Source organism: Dioszegia hungarica (genome assembly GCF_025882075.1).
Source record: "Dioszegia hungarica strain PDD-24b-2 chromosome Unknown MKK02contig_25, whole genome shotgun sequence".
Lineage (NCBI taxonomy): Eukaryota > Fungi > Basidiomycota > Tremellomycetes > Tremellales > Bulleribasidiaceae > Dioszegia > Dioszegia hungarica.
The window spans coordinates 200,621-221,304 of record NW_026515779.1 but is presented as its reverse complement, the minus strand read 5'-3'; the positions used below and the strand labels follow the sequence as shown (position 1 = coordinate 221,304).

The 20,684-nt window shown below is 57.4% G+C and overlaps 7 protein-coding genes across 7 annotated transcripts; 4 read left to right on the top strand and 3 right to left on the bottom strand.

The window, feature by feature from the left end:
• Window positions 1-729: 729 nt before the first annotated feature.
• On the top strand, window positions 730-1,623 carry MKK02DRAFT_40564 (uncharacterized protein; the record flags this gene model as incomplete). The annotated part of the gene is made up of 1 exon (XM_053091154.1): window positions 730-1,623. The coding sequence occupies one exon, from the start codon at window positions 730-732 to the stop codon at window positions 1,621-1,623; it is 894 nt and encodes a 297-aa protein (XP_052942037.1).
• A 120-nt stretch (window positions 1,624-1,743) lies between these two features.
• On the bottom strand, window positions 1,744-3,088 carry MKK02DRAFT_40563 (20S proteasome subunit; the record flags this gene model as incomplete). The annotated part of the gene is made up of 9 exons (XM_053091153.1): window positions 1,744-1,818; window positions 1,871-1,966; window positions 2,080-2,182; window positions 2,236-2,294; window positions 2,418-2,723; window positions 2,804-2,829; window positions 2,885-2,900; window positions 2,948-2,987; window positions 3,075-3,088. The coding sequence occupies 9 exons, from the start codon at window positions 3,086-3,088 to the stop codon at window positions 1,744-1,746; spliced, it is 735 nt and encodes a 244-aa protein (XP_052942036.1).
• A 575-nt stretch (window positions 3,089-3,663) lies between these two features.
• On the top strand, window positions 3,664-7,270 carry MKK02DRAFT_40562 (uncharacterized protein; the record flags this gene model as incomplete). The annotated part of the gene is made up of 10 exons (XM_053091152.1): window positions 3,664-3,672; window positions 3,758-4,983; window positions 5,030-5,289; window positions 5,344-5,456; window positions 5,516-5,605; window positions 5,649-5,931; window positions 5,982-6,118; window positions 6,164-6,239; window positions 6,288-6,367; window positions 6,413-7,270. The coding sequence occupies 10 exons, from the start codon at window positions 3,664-3,666 to the stop codon at window positions 7,268-7,270; spliced, it is 3,132 nt and encodes a 1,043-aa protein (XP_052942035.1).
• Window positions 7,271-8,190: 920 nt separating this feature from the next.
• Window positions 8,191-8,773, top strand: MKK02DRAFT_20263 (uncharacterized protein; the record flags this gene model as incomplete). Its single annotated transcript, XM_053086229.1, has 3 exons — window positions 8,191-8,407; window positions 8,466-8,622; window positions 8,680-8,773. The coding sequence occupies 3 exons, from the start codon at window positions 8,191-8,193 to the stop codon at window positions 8,771-8,773; spliced, it is 468 nt and encodes a 155-aa protein (XP_052942034.1).
• Window positions 8,774-8,893: 120 nt separating this feature from the next.
• MKK02DRAFT_20775 (Sodium/hydrogen exchanger family-domain-containing protein) lies at window positions 8,894-10,803 on the bottom strand (the record flags this gene model as incomplete). Its single annotated transcript, XM_053086311.1, has 8 exons — window positions 8,894-9,330; window positions 9,391-9,457; window positions 9,493-9,627; window positions 9,674-9,869; window positions 9,937-10,038; window positions 10,074-10,242; window positions 10,278-10,637; window positions 10,695-10,803. 8 exons carry the CDS (start codon window positions 10,801-10,803, stop codon window positions 8,894-8,896), a joined length of 1,575 nt encoding a protein of 524 aa, XP_052942033.1.
• A 1,044-nt stretch (window positions 10,804-11,847) lies between these two features.
• MKK02DRAFT_30120 (uncharacterized protein) lies at window positions 11,848-12,775 on the top strand (the record flags this gene model as incomplete). Its single annotated transcript, XM_053087978.1, has 4 exons — window positions 11,848-11,899; window positions 11,923-12,160; window positions 12,204-12,461; window positions 12,526-12,775. The coding sequence occupies 4 exons, from the start codon at window positions 11,848-11,850 to the stop codon at window positions 12,773-12,775; spliced, it is 798 nt and encodes a 265-aa protein (XP_052942032.1).
• Window positions 12,776-15,975: 3,200 nt separating this feature from the next.
• MKK02DRAFT_20553 (uncharacterized protein) lies at window positions 15,976-20,607 on the bottom strand (the record flags this gene model as incomplete). Its single annotated transcript, XM_053086275.1, has 6 exons — window positions 15,976-16,762; window positions 16,807-16,904; window positions 16,949-17,890; window positions 17,987-19,985; window positions 20,022-20,338; window positions 20,398-20,607. Coding segments are annotated over 6 exons (4,353 nt in total), but the record flags the coding sequence as incomplete, so codon positions are not given.
• Between the last annotated feature and the right edge of the window lie 77 nt (window positions 20,608-20,684).

Sequence of the window (20,684 nt, the reverse complement as noted above, 5' to 3'; positions counted from 1 at the left end):
CTCGACTAGTTACACTATATATAGCTATAGAGCTCGTTACGCAGATATGCACCTACCCTACTCAATCAGCAACTTGTCCTTCTACGCCAGTAGCCTGCGCTCAATCATAGCAAGCTGCAAAGGGAGAGTCTCGAAGGATACCAAGACTTATCGCACCCGTCATTCGTTGCGCTCAGACCTGCCGAAGAAGGAAGGAACCAAGTCAGGCTGGAGTGCACTCCGCTCCTCTCTGCACACTTACGATTCTACCGTCCCTGCCAGCAGCACCGTCTACCCATCGCCGACCGAGAGCTCCAATACCGATGAAAACTCCGATACAAGCTGCTTACCTTCCATTTCGTACGCAGCTTGGGGAGGGGCCGGCCTGTTACTAGTCGGAGCGGGTGTGGCACTATCCATGAGCGGGTACAACCCATGGGGTACTTCGACCGCAGCGACCGAAGCAGATATCGATTGGTGATACAGCATATCAGCTGTTCCATGCTCATGGCTAGCTGCCAGCGAGCTTGGGATCAGGGTACCTGCCGTCGAGATGGGCTGAGGAGGCGCACCGTATTACAGTTGCCACACTCACACTCGCCACCGCCACCGCCACTCTCGGTCGCAAAATGTCGCCGAGGGGCCCCAGACAACCCAGCCAGCTCAATCTTCGCTCAAGCAGCTCTCCTCCTCTGCCTCCTCCTTGCACCTGTCATCGCCTCGGCTGAGAGCTCGAGCTACAAGTCAGCCATGTCCTCAGCAAGCCACATCACTCCGCTTTCCGCTGCCACAATCTTACCCCTACTCGCTCAACCGCCATCCTCAGCACTCATCAACGACTTCCTCCTCTCCCTCTCCTCCTCTCCTTCCAATTCCAACTCGACCTCGTCCACAGTCCCACCTGAGCCGACCGTCAAGTCCTATCCCGATGCCCAATACCACACATACCTCCCTCTCGGGCTCGACCTCATTTACTCCCCATCTTCCTCTTCCCCCTCTGCTGTGCAATGGGAACTAGACCGGATCGACATATACAATCCCGTCCCTGGTGTCTCCGTCCCCTCAGCCGGATCGAGCAGACGTCGTGCTCCCCCGATGTACACCCCGCCGGCACTACCTCTCGTGACGCAGCTCGCGCGGGCGCCAGTCGTTCCTCCTCAGCCTGCACCACCTGCTGGCAACTCGGGCGCTGCCTTACCCACTGTCGCTCCAGCTGCTGCGGAAGCCACTCTGCTGGAGGTGGAGGGCGTAGAGGAAGGAAAACAAGCGGGAGGAAGACCCGAGCCATTCCTCATCACCTCGGAGAGCATAGGCCGGGAGTTTGTGTCTGCCCTAGGCGAGCCGAGTCGGAAAGGCGGCGCGCAGGGATGGGTGGGGCCATGGCTGGAATGGGCAGATCTGAAGATCCTCGTCCCGCGTAGGCGCTCGATACAGGCCGATGTCGAGCCAGGGCAGGGTGGAACGAGTATGGAGGAAGCCGAGGACATGGAGGAAGTAGGGATAGGGCTCATGGTGGAGCTACGGGATGGACACAAGCAGCCCACCGAGGAAGAGATGAAGAAAGGCTTAGGGGGCGTATGGGATCGTGCGGCGGGATGGGGGTGGGGGTGCGTCAAGATCTTCAGGGTGGGGAGTACTACATGAGACTATAATAGCTAGACCTGTGTAGTAGCATAGGAGGCAATGTACATAATACGGGTGCAGCTATGCTTCAAGACGAAGGCAGGGCATTCGATATTGTACTGCATTCACACTTCTACATCTCTACGCGGCGATAGCCTCGATCCTCTCCTTCAGCTCCGCCTCTGCCAGGATCTGGAATCCCTTCTCGGGTGTGACCTATATTGTCAGCTTGGACACCAAGCTTTCAAGCCGTAGGAGGACAGCTCACCCTTGCGAGCTGAACGTTGTTCTCGTCCAACTTCTCCTCCATCACTTGCTTCAACACCTTGAGTGCGAGACCGGCCGCTTCTTCCAGGGTCATTTGCTGCTTTGTCAGCATGTATCATCGCATGATCATGACGAGAGTAGATTGGTCTGTCTACATGACTGGCAGACTGGGAGAAGGGGGAGTAGGTGGCGATGCGCTGTTCGACGTACCCGGTGGTAAGCATCCTGCAGACTCTGTTGCGCCGCGTCGGATCCACTTCCTATCGCCTTGGCGTCATACCGGGTGAAAGTACCTGATGGGTCGGTGTGGTACCTGGGCGGTCAGCTTTGATTTCACCCGGTGGTATTGCGGGCTGTTCAGCTCACAGTTGCGGTCCCTTCTCGTCGATGCCTGCAATCAAAAGAGCGACACCGAATGGCCGTGACTACTTATCAGCTGTGCCCACCTGGCTCCTGACTCCAACTCCATCGGCTGGGCCGAGGGAGCGGCTCAACGCTGCGTCTTGACACCCCTCCGGCTGACCCCGTCACCGTGGACCCAAACTCACCATCAACGCATCGTCATCCTCCACACTCTCTCCAAACCTCAGCGCCAAATCACACACTGCCTGAGTACAGCTCTCCACCCCAATCTTCTCGTCATACGTGAACGCGTGCATCTGGCTCGTCACCCGCGCATGGTCGACCATCGTGCGCGCATCGGCCGTGAGACCCGACATGGCGCATCCGACGTGCGCATCAATCTCCATGATCTTTTCGATGGATGAGGATTCGATGAGCGGGGAGGGGACTCGCTTTTCGACAGCGAGGATGACGCCGTGTGGGGTCGTTATGCCGACTGTGGTGGAGCCGAGCTGGGGATCAGCTGATGATCTCGAAGTCACAGCGTGGTGGAAAGGAGAAGTCAAGATATAGCAAGGGGGGGAGCACTCACTTTGATAGCTTCCATAGCATATTCGACTGAGGCAGTCAGCTAGGCCTCTCTCTTCATTGGAACCCCTCGCTGGAAGCTCACCTTGGAACAATCGACCCTAACGAGATCAGCTTGAAAGGTCTTGATTGGGAGTCAGGAGCTTACCTCAGGTGAGAAGGTGTTGACACCACGGTCATATTCTGATCTAGTAAGTCAGCTCTGTCCTGTCGCGACGGTAGCTGAGCTGTATAGCTTCCATGCTTCGCGAAAGGGGGTCGAGAGATAGACCAACCTTGTCAAGAACATGCTGATCTAGAGCTATAACAAGCCGGTTTCTGTGTTTTTTTGGCGGGTCGGAGTGAATTTCTGGGGTCGGTAGAGCGAGCTGAAAGCCTGCTTGTAGCTGTTGATGGCGTTACTGAGGTTAAATATGAGAATGGTGAGAGGTATGTGAACGATGATCTCGAGCTCGCGAGGAACGCGGTGTCGTCTGGCGCGCTTACGTCAGTACGCACGGACTAGACCGGGGATTTAATCCGGTTAAGGTTACCAATTTCAGCCGGATCCGGAAATTCATTTGACTGTCGAGCAGAATCCGGAATTCCGACGCGACGATGTCCACCTCAGCCGGAGCTCTCGCCCGCTCTCACTCTTGCCTTCTCCTCTCTTCCTCTTGTGTAGTGCTAGTATATACATGCTGTGAGAGACCTCGCTCAGTACAGCAAGCGACACCTCTCGCATCTGCGAGCTCCCCACGGACCTCTCGACTGGTACGAGTGGGACAGGACCACGCGGGGGAGGTGAGACATACCTCCGTGACAAGCTCGGCTCGAGGAGGCGTTCTGACCCCGACGAGAGTAAACGCGGAGATACATCCGATGATGGCTTTCGTGAGTGCTCTTCATCTTTAATTCTTGTCCTTGTCGCTGCGCTACGTCGAGTGTGCCCTGTGCGTTCTCAAGCTCACCACCTCAGGCCGCCCAACCCGCCAACCCAGCCAATCTATCATCTGTCCCTCATCTAAACGCAAATCTTCGTCCCGGCCCCGCCCCCGCCACCGCCAAGGTCAAAGCCAGGTCCAAGGCTCTCTTACCTTTTATCGACCTCTCCGGTCCCGACCTCGACCCCGACTTTGACTTTGACAACATCCGCCTTCCCCTCCTACCACCCGGTCCATACCTCTCCTCCGACGCAGCCTCGGACGGCATGTCGGATGATGTTGAAGTTTTAGACGAAGCCCCAGTGCATATGCGGAAGAAGCAGATTCTCATTGATCTGCTGTCTGAGAGCGAGGAGGAGGGCGAGGCGGAGGAAGATGAAAAGACACCGAAAGCCGGTCCGAGTAGGGGGAGGAAACGTCGGGCGTCCTCCTCGCCTCCTCCGGTCAAGGCGGGGAAGGGACGCGGTGCTGGTCCAGCCAATGCCTACACCCTCGGTTCCGCCGTCAATGGCACTGCGGGCGCGGCAGGTCGTCCGGTAAAGCGGGGCCGAAAACCAAGCGGCGGAAATGTGTTCGGCGGCGCGGAGCAGCCTGTGGCGGGTCCGAGTCGGGCGGCGGCGGCACCGGTCCCAGCGCCTCGAGAGCCAATGATGCATATCGCATTCGGTGACGAGGATGCTATGGAGGTGCCTCTGGGGTGGGGCGGTCTGGGCGTACCGGAAAGGAACCTCCCCGCGGCCGCCCCTGTCCTTGCTCCTGCGGCGGCGAGACCTGCTCCTCTTGACCAACCGCAAGTGCCCGCCGCCGCTGCTCCACCCGTCGCACTCCCACCTGCACCCGCCGCTGCTCCACCTGCTGCCCTCCATCTTCTTCCCGCGGCCGTACAACCCCGCATTGACCCCCTCCCCCAACCCGCCCAGCCCGAGCCTCGGCTCGCAACCGACTTCATCCCCGTCGTCCTCGAAGTCCTCCCGGACATCTGCACCGACTGGGCCCTCGAGCGTATTTCCAACACCATGGCGATGGGCAAGATTGACAATCCGGCGATGACGGTCATTCAGATGGCGTTTGACGTGGTGGGCGGATACCCCAAGGCGAAGAAGGGCGAGGCTGGGAGTTCGAAGAGCAAGGTGGTGGATAAAGTGGCCGAGGAGGCGTTCCGGTCGGTCGAGTACAAGAAGGACGAGCGGCGTGGAGCATTCTACGACGACCAGAGTCAGAATCTGTTGCTGGAGCTGCTGCCTATGATTCCAATGCCTCAGTAAGCTCATTTCCTTATGACAACGGGAAGTCGACTGACCATTCAGTGTCAAAGCGGCCTTTAGGACTACCGGCTCCCTCCTCGCTCCTGCCTACTTTGCCTTGCTTGCCCAATCCCAAAACGCCGACAAGCCCTACATCCCCCTCAAAGTCGGACGGAATGCCAAAGGCAAGGCGAAAGGACTGCTGAACGAGCCATACACCGAAGACGAAGGGGCCGATCCCAACAATCCGTTCGTCGCGCAGCGAAAGAGGGACGGGCGGACGATGTATGATATGGAGCGCAAGTGGCTCGCGGATCATCTGCGTGAGTTACGAAGTGCGTGATGCACAGGACAAGTGCAGTAGCTGACGAAAACAGGTAGAGAGGCTGAGGAGAGCGATGCGCAAAAGGCGAGGGAGATGGCTCGTGCGGAGGCACTGGGGAATGGAGGTGGAATGGAGTGCGGATGTTGCTTCACGGACGAGCTCATGGTAAGCTGTCGTAACTTCACTGTGGTCCCGAGGGCGGAACGATGAGCTGACATGACCAGGAGAACATGTTCCAGTGCTCTGAAGGCCATCTCTTCTGCCGCGACTGCACTACCCAGTACTGCGAGACCAAACTCGGCGAACACAGCCATGTACGTAGCATCTCGTGGCCCTTCAGACAAAGCTGACGTATAGGCCATCACTTGCATGGACGTTTCAGGCTGCACGTCCCTCTTCCCCGACTCGGAACTCACCCGGCTCCTCGCTACCAAGTCCCTCCTCCTATACCACCGCCTCAAGCAGGCCGCCGAGCTCAAACTCGCCAACATCGACGGCCTGGAAGCGTGTCCCCGGTGTGACTACTCGGCGATCATCGATAACCCACACGAGAAACTGTTTAGGTGTATGGCGCCCGACTGCGGGACGGTCAGTTGTCGGAAATGTCGTCGGGTCGAGCACCTGCCCAAGACGTGCGAGGGTGAGCTTGATCTTGCTTTTCGTCGTCAGAGTTCAGAGCTGATCAATCAGAAAATGAAGCCGAGTTGAGAGCGGACAAGCGACATACAGTCGAGGACGCCATGTCGGAGGCACTGATCCGGAAATGCCCGAAACCGACCTGTGGGAAGCCATTCGTCAAGGATGGGGCTGGGTGCAACAAGATTATCGTGAGTGATACATCAGAGTCGAGATGTAGTGGCTGATGACAATAGTGCAATCAATGCCAAACCGTCTCGTGCTATGTCTGCCGAAAGATCATCACCAATGGATATGCTCACTTCGACCAAAGTGAGTCAAGTGACGTATATCGGTGGTAGATCATGAGCTGACTTGTAGATCCTGCGGATTATCACGCGCCAAGAGTTTCTGGGAAGTGTATTCTTTGGGATTACGGAAGAGTCGCCGAGACCGCCGAGGTAGGCTTTTCTTTTTCCCGTATTGCGATTCTGACTGATGATCAGGTCGTTGCCGCCCGAGCTGCCGCTCAAGAACGCGCCCGCGCCGCAGCCGAAGCTGACGGGGTCGCTATTGCCGATGCCGATCTGCACGTCCCGCCACCCCCGGAGGTCCCACACCCTCACCGTCCTCACCACCAAGCCCACCACCACCACCACCACCACCATCATCAGCATGTACTCGACCCCATTGCAGCACAGTTTAACGCCCAATACCAAGGGGCTGCCGACGGTCCCCAGCTCGAGGCTCTTTACCGAGCTCAAGTGCAACGCTTGCGCGAAGGCGCCTTTCTCGCAGCGGAGGACCAGCGACGGCAGATGCTGCAGCTGGACGCTATCCAAGCGGCCCAGTTGCGGGAGCTTCCAGAGGGCATCGCGAACCCGGGATACAACCCCGCCGAGGCGCGCCGGCTTATGGCGATCTTCCGAGCGGAACGGGCGGCGCGAGACGCTGCGGCGGCTGGACTGCCGGCCCCACCTGGACCGGCCGCTCCGGTACCGGCACCCGCGCCGGCAGCAGCTGCTGCCCCCGGAGGACGCGGTGTACGAGTCGCACCCGCCGTTGAACCTCAGCCGTATCCTCAACCGGGGCAACCTGTTCAACCTTTGGGGGCCGAGGGGCTACGGTATGCTGCCAACCTCGCCGCGCAGTGGCAGGCGGTACCGGCGCTAGGGGACAGGGTGGAGGATTGGCGGAGGTTCGGCGAGCAGCAATTGGAGAGATATGGGGCGGCGGTTCATCCGGATGCGGCGGCCAGGGCGGCGTTGCCGCGACCTCCAATCGAGGTGCCTGCGCGGGCGCCTGTGCCGGCGCCGAGGGTTCCGAGGATCGCGAGGGTCAAGGCGGAGAAGCGGGCCAAGTAGGAGCTGCGGCGAAAAGAGGATAGGGAAGATAAAGGGTTATGGGTTAAGCGGTGTTCACCTTTTGGGTTCGGGTGGGGTACGGGTGGAGTGGTGGTAGATGGTTTTCGTGTGGATAGCGGAGGGACTGTTGTATTCAGATCGTGGGGCGTACGAGGGGAGGGTAATGTGTATAGTTGTTTCCTATAGATAGGTCTTGAGCGGTGTAACCTTCATGCAGCTGTGAGTAGTAGATCATCACTGGCTCTGATATAGAAGTGCCTAGCTTCGCGATGACGTATTGAGCTGACTTCGTGGTCGCGCCTGACCATCGCCTCCACTCTTGGCCTCTTGCCTACACTACTTTGCCCACAACCTTGTCTTGTTACTATCGACAGCCGAGCGCGCTCGATGAGGCTACCGCTTGACTTGAAACCTTTGACGCAGGCTGTAAGCTCGCTCGGACGGCCATCGACATCGCGCCACAAGGTCCAGATTCTGACGTTCAGGATGTACCGGATCCCGCATCTCAAGGCTTCGATGATTGGCTGGACGAGATTTTGGCTTTCGGTGATAGACTAGTCGACTCTATGGAGTGAGTTCTACATCTTCTCATGTCAGGGAGCTATAGGGCTGATCAAAACTCAGCGGCTGGAAAGCCAAATCGTCCAAATGTGGAGGGATGGTCAAAATCAGAGTGCTGCAATCTGGCGAGGTAGGTCGCCGGCGCTACACTGCACACGCCTCGCGCCTTACGGTACTTAAGTACTGAGCTGCTAGATCAGCAGGTCGTTGGGCATATCCGAGCACTGGTGCGGTCGTACATCAAGACATACTGCCGAGAGCGTCACTGCGGGAGGGTCTTCGCAAGCGGGCATATATGAGCGCTTTCGGTCAGGCTTGATGGAGGATCACTCATTAGTGAGTGACAGACTCTGATCCTGATGCTACGCCCAGACCTGACTTGTTCACAGCACGAGCAGGAATACATCGAAGCGCTAAAGGAGAGTGACCGTCTCCAAGTCTTTCAACCGAAAGTCGCCGAGGTCTGGAGACTTGCCTTCAAGACTCCACCGCCTAGCACACCAAGAACATTCGTCATCTTATTGCTCACGAAAGAGACGAAACCAGATCCCAGAGGGGAACGGGCATTCATCAACAGTAAGTTACCGTCGTACATCATACGGTTGAATCTTGGGTCGAGGCTGATATTACGCAGTCTCGATCCCATTCCATCATCCTGATTGTGTACCAAAAGAGGGGAAGGAGAAGTCGAGGGTGCGTGGAAAGTATGTCTCTGTTGAGCGTATACAGGAGACGGAAGGTGGAAGATCCGTGGAATGGCGGATGGCGACAAGCAGTGATGCTGGTGGTGAGTAGAATCGTTTTCCTCCCATTCCGAGGGTGATTGGATATGCTGATATGGCAGGGAGCATTCCACAGATACTCACCAGGGTGAGCCTACCGAGTAGTATAGCGGAAGATGTGCCTTGCTTCCTGGAGTGGCTAGCTAAGCGTTCGATATAATGCAGTGTTTGCAGAGCATGATATCAACTGTACACTGCCCATGTATCATCCAGCCAGGTCATGGACTCTATCAGATATGCGAGTCACCATCGCATGAGCACTATATGTTTACAAGAGGACCTAGCTCTCATCATGGAACCTGACGTCCCTTCCCCCTTTCATCCGGTCCGCCGAATCAGGCATTTCCATTTGCGCTGGAGATTGGGTTACCGAGGACGCACTGTCTGTCTCGCGAATGGGCAGTTGGCCCATACCCGCCGAGATGGGGGGAGGCAATCGCGAGACGTCGTGTAGATTCCCTCGTCTACCTCCTCCGCTCTCACTAGCTCCGGATCCTTCAGTACCATCGTTGTTATTGTTTGTGTTGGATCGACTGAACGTCAAAGTACGCGCCCTTGATCCTGCTTTGCCGATTGGGATGGTTACTCCGTGGACGATAATCGAGGTGAGAACGAGGAAGTACACGACGGGAGTGATGACTTCGCGCAGATGTGTCGACTCGGGGTTGTCGGGCAAGGTTTCTAGAGCTATTTGCACATAGAACACCGCGCCGACACCTGAAGATTAGTCAGCTATACTCCAGCCAAAGATAGACACGGATTTGATGTCGGACTTACCGATGGGTCCAAAGAATCCGGCAAAGAGGGATTCGCGCCATGATGGCAAAGCGGGAATAAATTTGCTCTGACAAGTCAGCTGAGCAGTTCAAGATGACTTACCCATAGCATGACCCATGGAAGTCGCCTGACCAGCATCACCAGGATACCCAGGATAACCAATCGCCACGGGGTTATACCGTACCACTCCCCAAAGTGACTCCAGGGTAGGATGGCCCCCACGTAGATGAAGATTGCCTGCAATCAGCACCGGCCAGAGGGCACAAGGAGGACGGTCACGTACACTGTTGATCAAGTTGTCAATAACATCTTGGAAAGCGTGATCCTCCGTCTCTTTTCGAAACCAGTCGTCCCAAGTGAAGCTGTTGCCCACGACGAAGCAGCAAAGAATATCATCCGAGCCAATGATTCCGACGATGCCGAGAGTGAAGAACGTAAGGGCGACGCCGAAGGCGAGGAAAGACTCGTGGTCGATGAGCCTGCGTGTCAGCAAGAAGTACTCTTCCTTTCCATCATCTGACGTTGCCAGACGTCATAACTATTTACTCTTTGCTTTCCGCAAACCGCAATGCCTTGCGTGCGATATAGCCAATGATAGTTCCGAGGATACACGAGAGGACGATCTGATACAGAACGATGTTGTAAAACCTAGACTCAGCACGCTGTGCCAAGGCTAGACTCACCATTCCAAAACTGCTCCTCCGACAGTATGCCACCGGTGTGTTGGTTCGTGGATGAGAATCAGGTAAAGCGGGATGAACAAGAACGGGAAGCCCAAGCCATCGTTCGCTCCTGCTTCCGCCACGATGATGTTCCGGACGCTGAGGGGGACATGTTCCTCTGCAAATCGACCTAGTATCAGGGCCATTCCAGCACTAGTTGCTCACCCTTGCAAATGGAGTTTGCCAATACCGGATCTGTCGGGGTAACGCAACTCCCAATGACCAGGGCTTCCACGAATGATAGACCAGGTATCAAGCCCCACACCAGCAGACTGGTGACGAACCAGGCTGTCGTCATGATCGGCAGCAACAGCGTTGTAAGACTGAGCCATTCTTTCCGAAGATACGCCTTGGGCAGGGAGATTCCTGTAAAGAGCACTTGGATGGCAATGACGATCCGAGTGATTTGATGCGTGAGGCTTTCCAGGTCTTTTTCGCTCCCGCCAACCCAGTCGAGGGGGTTGAATATATTCGCACATAGCGGTCCGAATATGATACCTGCGATGGTGGCCAATAGTGCTTCGGCTGTTCATTTGTTAGCAGGCGATACTGGATTCGACGATCTAGGCGACAGGGACTTACACACGAAGAGGCGCTCTTTCAGCAGATAGGAGACGAGGCCGATACTACAGACGTACCCGCCCACTACAGAGAGCGCCAGCGAGACATTATTGATGTCAATAGCCACCATTACGATCGCGCTGACTGATGGTACATGTCTACCATGTCTATCATCGAGAAGTCGACCATATCAAAGTCAACAAATCGCGCAAGTACGTAAGTTGCGTCATTTCTATTTTTAGGCGCACAGAAGCTGAGCGCTGAAGCTTAAGGCAGTGTTGCAGCCAAGTTGCAGCTCAGCTAGAGTATGTGCAACGCAACTCTCGCATGCGATAGCTACAGTCATAGACTGCATAGACTGTAGCTACACGACTGTGGCTACAGACGCATGCTCACTTGGACTATTGATCCTTCTCACATGCTCCATTGAGGAGGTCACACCCTTCAGCACTCTGATGCCTGATTCTTCGCCAAGCGCAAAGTCCAAGTGGACTCGAAGCTTGAAGCGTTGTCGGCCAGACGCCATACGTGAGCAGGGAGCATCTGGGGAGCACTAGAGCTGTGATACATCTTGCTTTCTCACATCCCGGCACGGTCAGCACTTTACTGGATCCTAACTACTTGCACGTGATTGGCCACCTTCCGTTCGCCACCCTATATTTCGCCACCCGTCGACGAAACGCCACTCTCGCTTTCCTCCATCCAGTGGGCCGTTTCGAAGCCCGCTACGCGCCTTCCTATTCACACATGCTCATATGACCAAATGACCGGCATAAGCGCCGGAACTGAGAAGATAAAGGGGAGAGCGTGCAAGCTCGTGACCAGAGCTATCAGGCACAAAGGGGTCACTGATTGCGCGGAGATTCTACGATCTTGGCTGACCTGTAAATGTGCTTGAGGGTCGGCTGGCCTGGAGCAGGAGGATTATAAAGAGGAGCACCGCTTTGTCAGTTCGCATTGCCTCCAGACTACCTTTCCCTTACAGTCTGTTGCTACTGATCCAGCTACAACGTTGAAGTTTGGAAGGTAGAAGTACAAAAGCAGAATCAAGATGCATTGGACACGATCAGGTCTACTTATATAGTCCTGCTGGCGTCGCTGCGTCGCGACACCGACGCGACGACACGACGCCGACGAGTCGCTGGGACGTCGCTAGACGACGTCTCACGTCTCTATGTGCTATAGGATACTTGGGTGGCGGCGTTGCCTCGCCGCCACTCAGCGCCGTCAGTCCGACACTAATGTAAAGTGTCCGGACACCCGGACAGACAATTCTGTCCGGCCCGTACAGTGACTATCCCGGATATTCACCTAGCGCTATCTCAGATCCAGTCGGCGCCGGCGCGGCGCCGCGACGCCGTGACGTCGCTGCGACGTCGCAAGGACATCCAGCGACGTGCTCCTGTTCTGAGATCTGTCGGCGCAGTCGCCCAGCGACACGCCGCTATGCTCCTACAGCCAACATACAACACTCCCTTGAGCATCCAGTCATTACACTTAACACGTGTACCGGGCAGCGATGCCTTTCAGATTGGGCAAAAACAAGAGGGAGACGGGTGGCAAAGAGGCAGGGGGCAAGAATCCACAGGGAGTCACTGTGAGGAATCCGGCAGACGACCTTTCAGACACGACGGTCAAGGACCATCGCGCAGCGATGCTGGAGCGCAAGACACCGACGGAGCGCAGCGATTTGGAGGATGCCTTGTCCCGAGAGCCCACGAGTGTTTTCGACGACACCAGCAGCGACGAAGATGGGCCTGAATCACTCTCTCGCAGTCTGCTGTCACTGTAAGCTGGGGGCCCTCTCCCCTCTCTACACCTATACAGAGGAAGTTTGCGCTTACGACGGTAGCTTGCAGAAGTCCAGAACATCACCGCCGGTCGGAGTCCGCAAACATTCCATGTCGGCCAGTTGGCACAGTGACAAAACAGGCGCGGGCGCTTCGTCCACCTCTCCCACCAGCTCGCGGACCACCAGAAAGTGGATGGTGAACAGAAGCAAGACCAATGAGACCGGGACGAACGAGGAGTGTCAAGAGCTGTCGGCTGCTCCGGGCTCAAGCCAGCAGTCCCGCAAGGCGTCGACCACCGAGGGCAGCTGAGTTTCGACCGTGGAAATCAGTCTTCCGAGATCGATGATGGCCTGACAAATAGAGTTCCCTATCTATGCAACGCTTGGACCGTGACTGGAGTTGAATGCAATTACCCAGCCGCTCTGACTGCCTATAAAGATCTCGCTACATCGTGATTGAGGGGAATGTGCTCGACCTCCTTGCCGCGTACTTGGGCGTGGGAAGCTGGCGAGCTACGTCTGCATGAGGTCTTATTGGATAGACAGCCCGCACATATACAGCTCTTGTGTTCTCACAGCCATTGGGTTTTTCAGCTCGATACTTCGATGTCCTGTCTCTGGGCGACATGGAATGTGCTAGAGAGCAGTCGCAGATTCAAAGTGGCTACTCCTCTTGTGGGCAGTCCTACTGCAGGCAACGCGGCGGAGCCTTCAAAGCACGTGCACGTCTTGATGCCTTCTCCTTTCAGCCTTCGTTTCGGAGAGTTGGCCAAGTCTCTCATGTCGTGCTGCGGCTGGACACAGCTTCGTGTTTGGGTCATCCTGGGAGAGACTCCGCCTCGCCACCCATCATTTCTCGACGGCGAGATCAACATCTGGGTTACTTTTGCCACTCACTTTCTCCCGTCCTTTTCACCTATCACTCGCCTCCAAGCTCGTATTACAAGCAGATCATCAACCAGTGAGCATCTCTACGGTTGTAGAAGACCTCAAGGCATGACGGGAGAGATACATAAGTCTGCGGAAATGATCCGATACCCCATCTCGCGACTTGCAGGCGGCGGAGATGCGAACAGTCAACTTTTGCCGGCACAGAGCAGAGGTGGAGGTACAGAGGGTACCCACACAGTCTTCGAGGAGGACTGCGAGACAGGAGGTGCGGTGGGGCCACAGCAGGTGGAAAGGAATATGTCCGCGGGGGCTCAATCGCTTGGCGATCATACACGGGATGGTACCGTATTCTCGGGCGATGAGTCCAGCTTGGATGACGTGCCTTGGCCTCAAGTCCATGTCCATGGCGGTGAATCTCATACATCCGCGCCAGATGTACCTCCACGTCGCAATGTTCTGTCGGAAGAATGGCTCAGCGACCTTCCCGTCAATACAACAAGCCCATACGAAGACGTTCCCCTCACATTCGACACATCAGTACTTGCCGTTCCAGAACACGGCGGAGACTCGGGCCAGGCAGGCATGACCGAGCCGGCTGTGATCAGCGCCGCAAGGTGAGCTCTTTTGGTATCGCAAGGACGTGGATCTACTGATCCTCAGCCAGGGGAAACTGAAGCGGCCGAGTTGGAAATGGTCCTGCAGCTGGCCGTCAAATTGCTGCCGCTCTGCGTCCAATGGCGAGGGGTCTCAAGAAGAAGATGAGAGCAGAATGGAGCGCATTCGAGTCGTCCACAGCCTGGCTAGTCATGGCCCGAGCGTCGTTCCTATGCGCTCGGATCTACCTGGAACGCGGACGGCAGAGAACATCCCCACGAGCCAGCCGAACACTGCATCTGGGCCTTCTCATCACTCGAGCTTGAGAGTCCCGACGAATGCTTTACAGACGTACCATCTTACTGGCCGCCCACCCCCCTTCACCATGAGCCAAGGCATGCTGCAGCAGGTTGGACTCCAGGAGGCTGCAAGCCGCTGAGCATCCCAGACATCATCGTTCCCGTTTCAAGCTTTTTTGATCTATGCACGTCTGCAGCTCCACCTTCCCTGTCATCTCTCTGCCGCCTTCGTATGCTTGCCGCAGGCTTCCTTCTTGCAGTCTCAGCCTCAGATGTGCTCATATCTCGTCCACATGATATGCATCCGATGCTGATCGCCGCTCGTGTACAGCCCGAGAACGCTGGGGAGTAGTTCGGAGATCGACCTTAGCAGGATTCGGAGGCGCCAGTCACAGTACCGCCCGAACGGATCCGTAGTTGAGATAGATCCAGCAGCTGAAGGAACATGCCAGACCAAGCCCAGCGACCACTGACAGCTCCGATTGCTGTGCAGCCATCCTTTCAGCCTTTGCTCAGCGAAACACTCTAGAAAGACTGATAACCACGTTCATAGCTAGCACCTTTGATGCGAGCCCCCTATGCCCCCTTACACGTCATAGCACGTGCTCAGCATGTGGCTATTGGTCAGCACGCTGTTAGAAGTCCGCTCGCTGCGCGGACTATATATGGGCGCCGCACCGACAAGATCCCCCTCATCCTTCCCATATTCACCACTCATTCTCGATTCAAGTCTTCCCTACTCACCTTGTTCTGATACTACCCATCAAGCCTTCGGTCCTGCACTCCACAACAATGTCTTCTCGTGATGACCGCACCGCTGATCCCAACACCACCGAGGGAGGTGCCCCGCGTACCTCCTCCATCCCTCCGTCCATGACCGATGAAGAGTCGCGCGGCAAAGCGCCGTGGTTCTCAAAGCTGTTGAAGTCATGCAAGCCGGGCGACGGCGGCGAGGCATCAGACACAGACTCTGAGCCCCCCTTGACTGATCTCCGGCCCGAGCCCAGATCCATGCGCCCCGAAGACTACGCCCAAAGCACTCCTGCGTCTGCTGGACCCAGTACTGCGAGGCAGAGCACTGCCCCTCACGCAGTGACGGCTTCCGGACCCGCTGGGAGGAACACACATGCGAGTGCATCCAGCAACAACGAGGTTCCACCGTCGACAGACGTTGCCAGGAAACCCTTCACGGGACGTCCTCTCCGCTCGCAGACCTCAACCCGCTCCCTCCGCGGCCGCGGAACATTCCACAACAGCTATCCGCGCATCATCAAGCCTCCTCAGCCGCCGTCGAAGCCTTGAGTGACGTCTTCACTACGCCGTAGATGGCCATATACACGAAGGGCCTATCTGATGCATTACATTACTTCCTTGCTTCTCATCTACCTGGCCGAGCTTCGTTTCCATTTCTCGCCACTTTCAGCCACATCCGCCACTTTTGCCACCCATCCTTCCCTTTCCCCCAAAAAGTCCAAATTGATAATAGATACAGATGTAGAGTACGCCGAGACAGAGAGTGGTGGTTTGTGTCGATGAGGCCCGGTCTAGCCGGCTGGTGTATCATGATGCTTGCTGAGTATCCGCCGCGGTTGCGTCCGTGATATGATTGTTGTATAGCTTGGGTAGGATGCCTTGGCGGACCGAGATGTTTTCTGACCCGTCAAAAGAACGAGCCACCTGATACGTCAGCGCTGCCCCAACGTGATATCATCCACAGCGCAGACGGTCAACTCACCGAGGCATCATCCACGACCGCCCTGACCCTCATATACACTGCCCACGGATACGACCTCGCCTCCATCCTCGCCAGTACCTCTTGCGCGCGGTCCTGCTCCCCCGCACTCATCTCTGCCCTGACCATCGCCTCATACGTGCTCGGCTCGCGGTACACCATCTGTGTCGGCCCCTCCGTCATCGTCTGCGGCTTGGCATACCCCGAACTCGTCAAGAGCAGAGGATGGTTATTTGGCGCCGCCACGCCGGTGACTGAGTCCCCCATCGACTCAAAGATGGCGCGGGACTCGTCTATCCGCTCCAAGCGCGCATAGCCCGTAATGAGGACATTGTAGACGTACGCCGTTGGCTGAATACCGGACGATTGCATCCGCTGGCGCATGGCTTCGAGGTCGGCCAGCGTCCCTCTGTGCGCAATGACGTTGAGGATCGCCTCCCATACGATGGGATCGTGCACGGCAGGCCGATTATGGACAGGACCAGGAACCGGCATGTCGAACCTCTCCATGGCTTTCGCGAGGTCGTTCCCGTAGATACCGTAGGCGGTGATGAGACTGGCGACGTGAGTGCCTTGAATACGGACCGAGCTGTCCGCGCGCAGGTCGGCGAATACCCGCTCCATCGCGACGAGGTCGATAGGTGGGAGTGTGGAGTAGGCATCCAGGAGGAGTTTGTAGGTGTGTGCGGAGGGGGGTACGCCGGCTTGACGGAGGAGGGTGTAGTAGTGGAGGACTTTTTGGCGGGAGGCGTTGTTGTTGATGAAGAACTGCATCATGGTGCTGATGATCAGCTTTACTCTGTGGCAAAAAGAGGAAAAACTCACTTGTAAGGAGGCACTCTAGCCCTGAAATTCCCCTGGTTCCGCATCTCATCAAAGAGCGTTTCGGCCGACTGGGCATCTCCGACTCGACAGCATGCGTTCTGGCCATCAGCTGCAGCTCAAACAAAGACTCCGAATGACTCACAATGACAGCACCGTATGTGACCGAGCTAGGCGTAATCCCTGCCGCTTTCATATGTCCAAACAGATCCAGCGCGATCTCCGCCTTTCGCGCCTTGCTCAACTTGCTGATGATCGTATTGTAGAGATACAGATTCGGCACGACGCCCATCGCTTGACTCTCGTCAAACAACGCACGCGCAACCAGCGCCTCATCCGTCGTGTCCTTCGAGCTGGCAATCATGGTCGCATAAGCGTCGGCCGAGGGAACCATACCGGCGTCTACTATCCGCTGACGATGTATGCCCGCCCGCTCGAGGTGGCCGAGATGACACGACGCAATGAGCATTTGCGTCTCGATCTCGAGCCACTGCGAAGGCGCGAGGTGCTCCTCCGTGCCGGCAATAATGTCTTGGCCGAGCATGTAGAGTTTCGAGACCGCCTCGTCGGCGCCTTCTCGACTGAGCGAGTTCATGAGCCGTCCGATGGATTCTATGCGGGGGACCTGACCTCCCTCGAGGGCTCTGAGGAGGATATCGTACGCCGCCTGAGGGGTAAAGCGGGCGTTCCGACCAAAGTGAGCGTCGACAACTGTCGATAGGTGCCTGTCAATCTTGTAGCGAGCCGGGGCCGTGGAGGGTGTTTCCGAGGTGTACGAGGATGGAGCTTCAGGGATGGAGAATGTGGAAGAAGGAGGTGTGGTTCCGGTCTCCGAGACGACATTGTCCGAGCCCGACTCGATCTCGCTGCCCGGCAGCTGGATCCCCGTGCCCTCCAGCATAGCCGCCGCCCGATCCTTGCCGAACCTCTCGACGAGTACCCCCGCATGCCCCTCCAGCTGCTTAGTGGCCGAAGCGAGCAGCTCCGCCCCATCCGGACCCGTGAGCCGTGCCCTCAAATCCGCCCACTGCTGCTCCAACACCTCGTCAAACCCGCCCTCGCTATACCGGTCCCAATCCCGCTTCATCTTCCGCGTCAACCAGAGCAGTTTTCTCAACTCTGCGAATCCCAACTCGCCAATCATGGACGCCCACGCTTCGGGGTCGGCCGCCCGATCTTCGACATACTTGTCGAGTAAGACCGAGACGATCTCGTTTGACCTCTCGATGTCCATCCCGACGTAGTCAGCCGAGCGGAGCAGGGCCAACAGGCGGGTGAAGGGCAGAGTCGGCGCCGTATTGATGACGAAGGGGACGAACCACTGGTCCCACCCACCGACAATATCATTCGACTTTTTGAACTGGCGCAGGACCGCCTCGCCCTCCCCTTGAAGCCCATGCTGCTGGAGCACCTCAAAGTGGTCGCTGACCGGGAAGCCGAGGAGACTTTCATCCTTGTTGAGGAGGAGGGCGGGGATATGGGTGAGGATTTTGCTCGCGTCCTCGGGGTCCGAGGCGGCGCGCGCAGCCGCAACGATCGCAGTGTAGAGGTGGCGCGTACGGGTGGAGTCCGATTCATGGCCCAGAGCGTTGAGCAGCTCGAGCGCTTTCCGCCAGTGGCGCGCAAAGATGAGGCGGTCGATAAATTCGAGCGCCTCGGTGAGGGGGAGCCGGCCGAGAGCCGAGGCCGAGATTTTTGACTCGAGCTCTGTATACTTGGCGAGCGCGGCATCCGCGTCTCTTTCCGCCATGCCGACGATAAGGGCGGCGTACGCGTCCGCCTCCTGGTCGAGCTCCGCCGTAACCTCAGTAGCCTTCTCCGCTATGACCAGCGCGACAATCTCTTCCGCCTTTTCCGTCTTGCCCAGGCGCGCCAACTGCCTGATGGCCGTTTGATACGCGGCCATCCTTGCTCCTTTCCTCTGTACCGCAATCTCCTGCTCCGACAAATCATCCTCCGCCCCCGCCTTTGTCCACGCACTGAGCCTATCTCCCTTGCCCGCCTCCTCCGCCTCCCTAAGCTGGTTCCACTTTTCCAGGAGCTCATCCGCATGCCCCGCATTGCCCAGCGCGCGGAAAACAGACTGGTACAGCCCCATCCGGCCTACCGGCTGCCTCGAGACCGCATGGTTGAACACCTGGCGCAATCCGCCGAGATCCGGTTTCGTCTGGGACGCAATCGCCTTGAGGATGGAGCTATACACGTCGGGCTGGAAACGCCAATGCGAGTTGTTTTGGAACACCCTCGCCGCCGAAAACAGCTTGAGCGCCGAGTTGAGATTACCCTCTGATGTGTAGCCCTCGACGAGGTCGGCTCGTTCCGCGTGTCGATGGGTGGTCGTGTACTCCCTCCCCATGCCCTTGTGGCGCCACTCCAACCAGTCCTCTTCCTTCTGCCACCGCTGGACCACGGTCCAGACGTCCTGCTCCCGCTGGCAGAGCGCACGGATGACGATCTGGTACGTCCGCATATTCGGCAAGAGGTCCCGTTCCAGCATCTCATTGTACGCTTCTAGGAGCTTGGCGATGCTCTCTCCGGGCCGATGGAGGATCATCAGCGCCTCGAGGCATGCGTTGTACGTCTGGACCGTATATGTCGATGGGAGGGGATACCGCTCGACCAGTTCCGGATCTCCAGGTTGAGTCCGTTTATCGAGCGGCGCCAGCTCCCGAGAGGACCGGTAGTGCGCTACCAGAGCTGCGAGTTTCTCCCGGGTACCGCGCTGGGGCACATGCCGACCAGTGCTGATGAGACCGTAGTAGATGGTTTGATCTTTGGCCTGCTCGATCTCTTGCTCCGGCGTGAGGCTTTTGGAGGGCATAGGGGGGACGGGGAGGTCGTCCCATGATCCCCGGGGGGCGTCGGTCGAAGTGGCGAGGGAGGAGTTGTATCGGCGGGAAGAGGATGAAGAGGGGAGATCTCGACCAGCGAGATCCATGAGGACGCGATGGGGTTGTGGGGAGGGTGGTGAACGTGAAGAGGTGGGTAGTGTGTTTTCGAGCTCTTCTGCTTCTGCGAGCTCCATCTCGACGTCCGGGAGAGGGACTGTCCCACTCCGACCAGAGTACGCTCGGAGCTGCGGCCGCACGTGCAGCCCCGTCCCCGTCCATACGTCCATCGAGGACGTACTCCGCCCCAACTCCCTCCTCCCTGTAGCCGTCCCCGCAGCTGGCGATCCAGGCCTGGACGTTCCCCCTATCCGCTGCGCCGAGGGATACGCAATAGAGCTCCGTCCCGACGACAATGACTGCTGCGAAGACGCAGCAATGTACCTCGCGGCCGCCTCGGGGTCGATGGACCGTACCTCCCCCTCATCCATCGTTATGGACCTGAGGAGCCGTACATCCCGCCCGTCAATTCGATTCCGGCCCTCTCCTTCTGCAGCGGCCGCTTGGGTCTGAGCGAATCGAGTCGCCTGGAACCGCCGACCTCGGGATAGAGTAGCGAGCTCTTGATCCCTCGTTTCGTCCGATATCCCAGAGGAGGGATCTACTGCCGAGGTCTGAGGTATACCTAGAAACGCACGAGCGTGGCCCTGTCTGTCAGCAGGAACCCTCTGCTCTCCCTTGCCAAGCATGAGAGAGAAGGACGTACGGTATACCCATTCCCGCCTGTTCCGGCTCCCCCGCCCCATCCTGCTCTTCCTGCATTCCCGGCGTTCTGGCCCGCCGCTTGCGTGGTAGACGGACCAGCGACGATGCCCTGTCCGCCAGACTGGGAGAAGTGGTGGAGTAGCGAAGGATTGGAGGTGAAGTGGTCGGGCTGCGCATGGGACGGTAGTCGCAGCAGAGGTCGGAGGTGGGATCTGGGGGTCAGCGGTGGCCTGTTGCAGCTAATTGGAGCGGGGCTTACAAGGGTTTACCGAGCATCTTGACCGATCT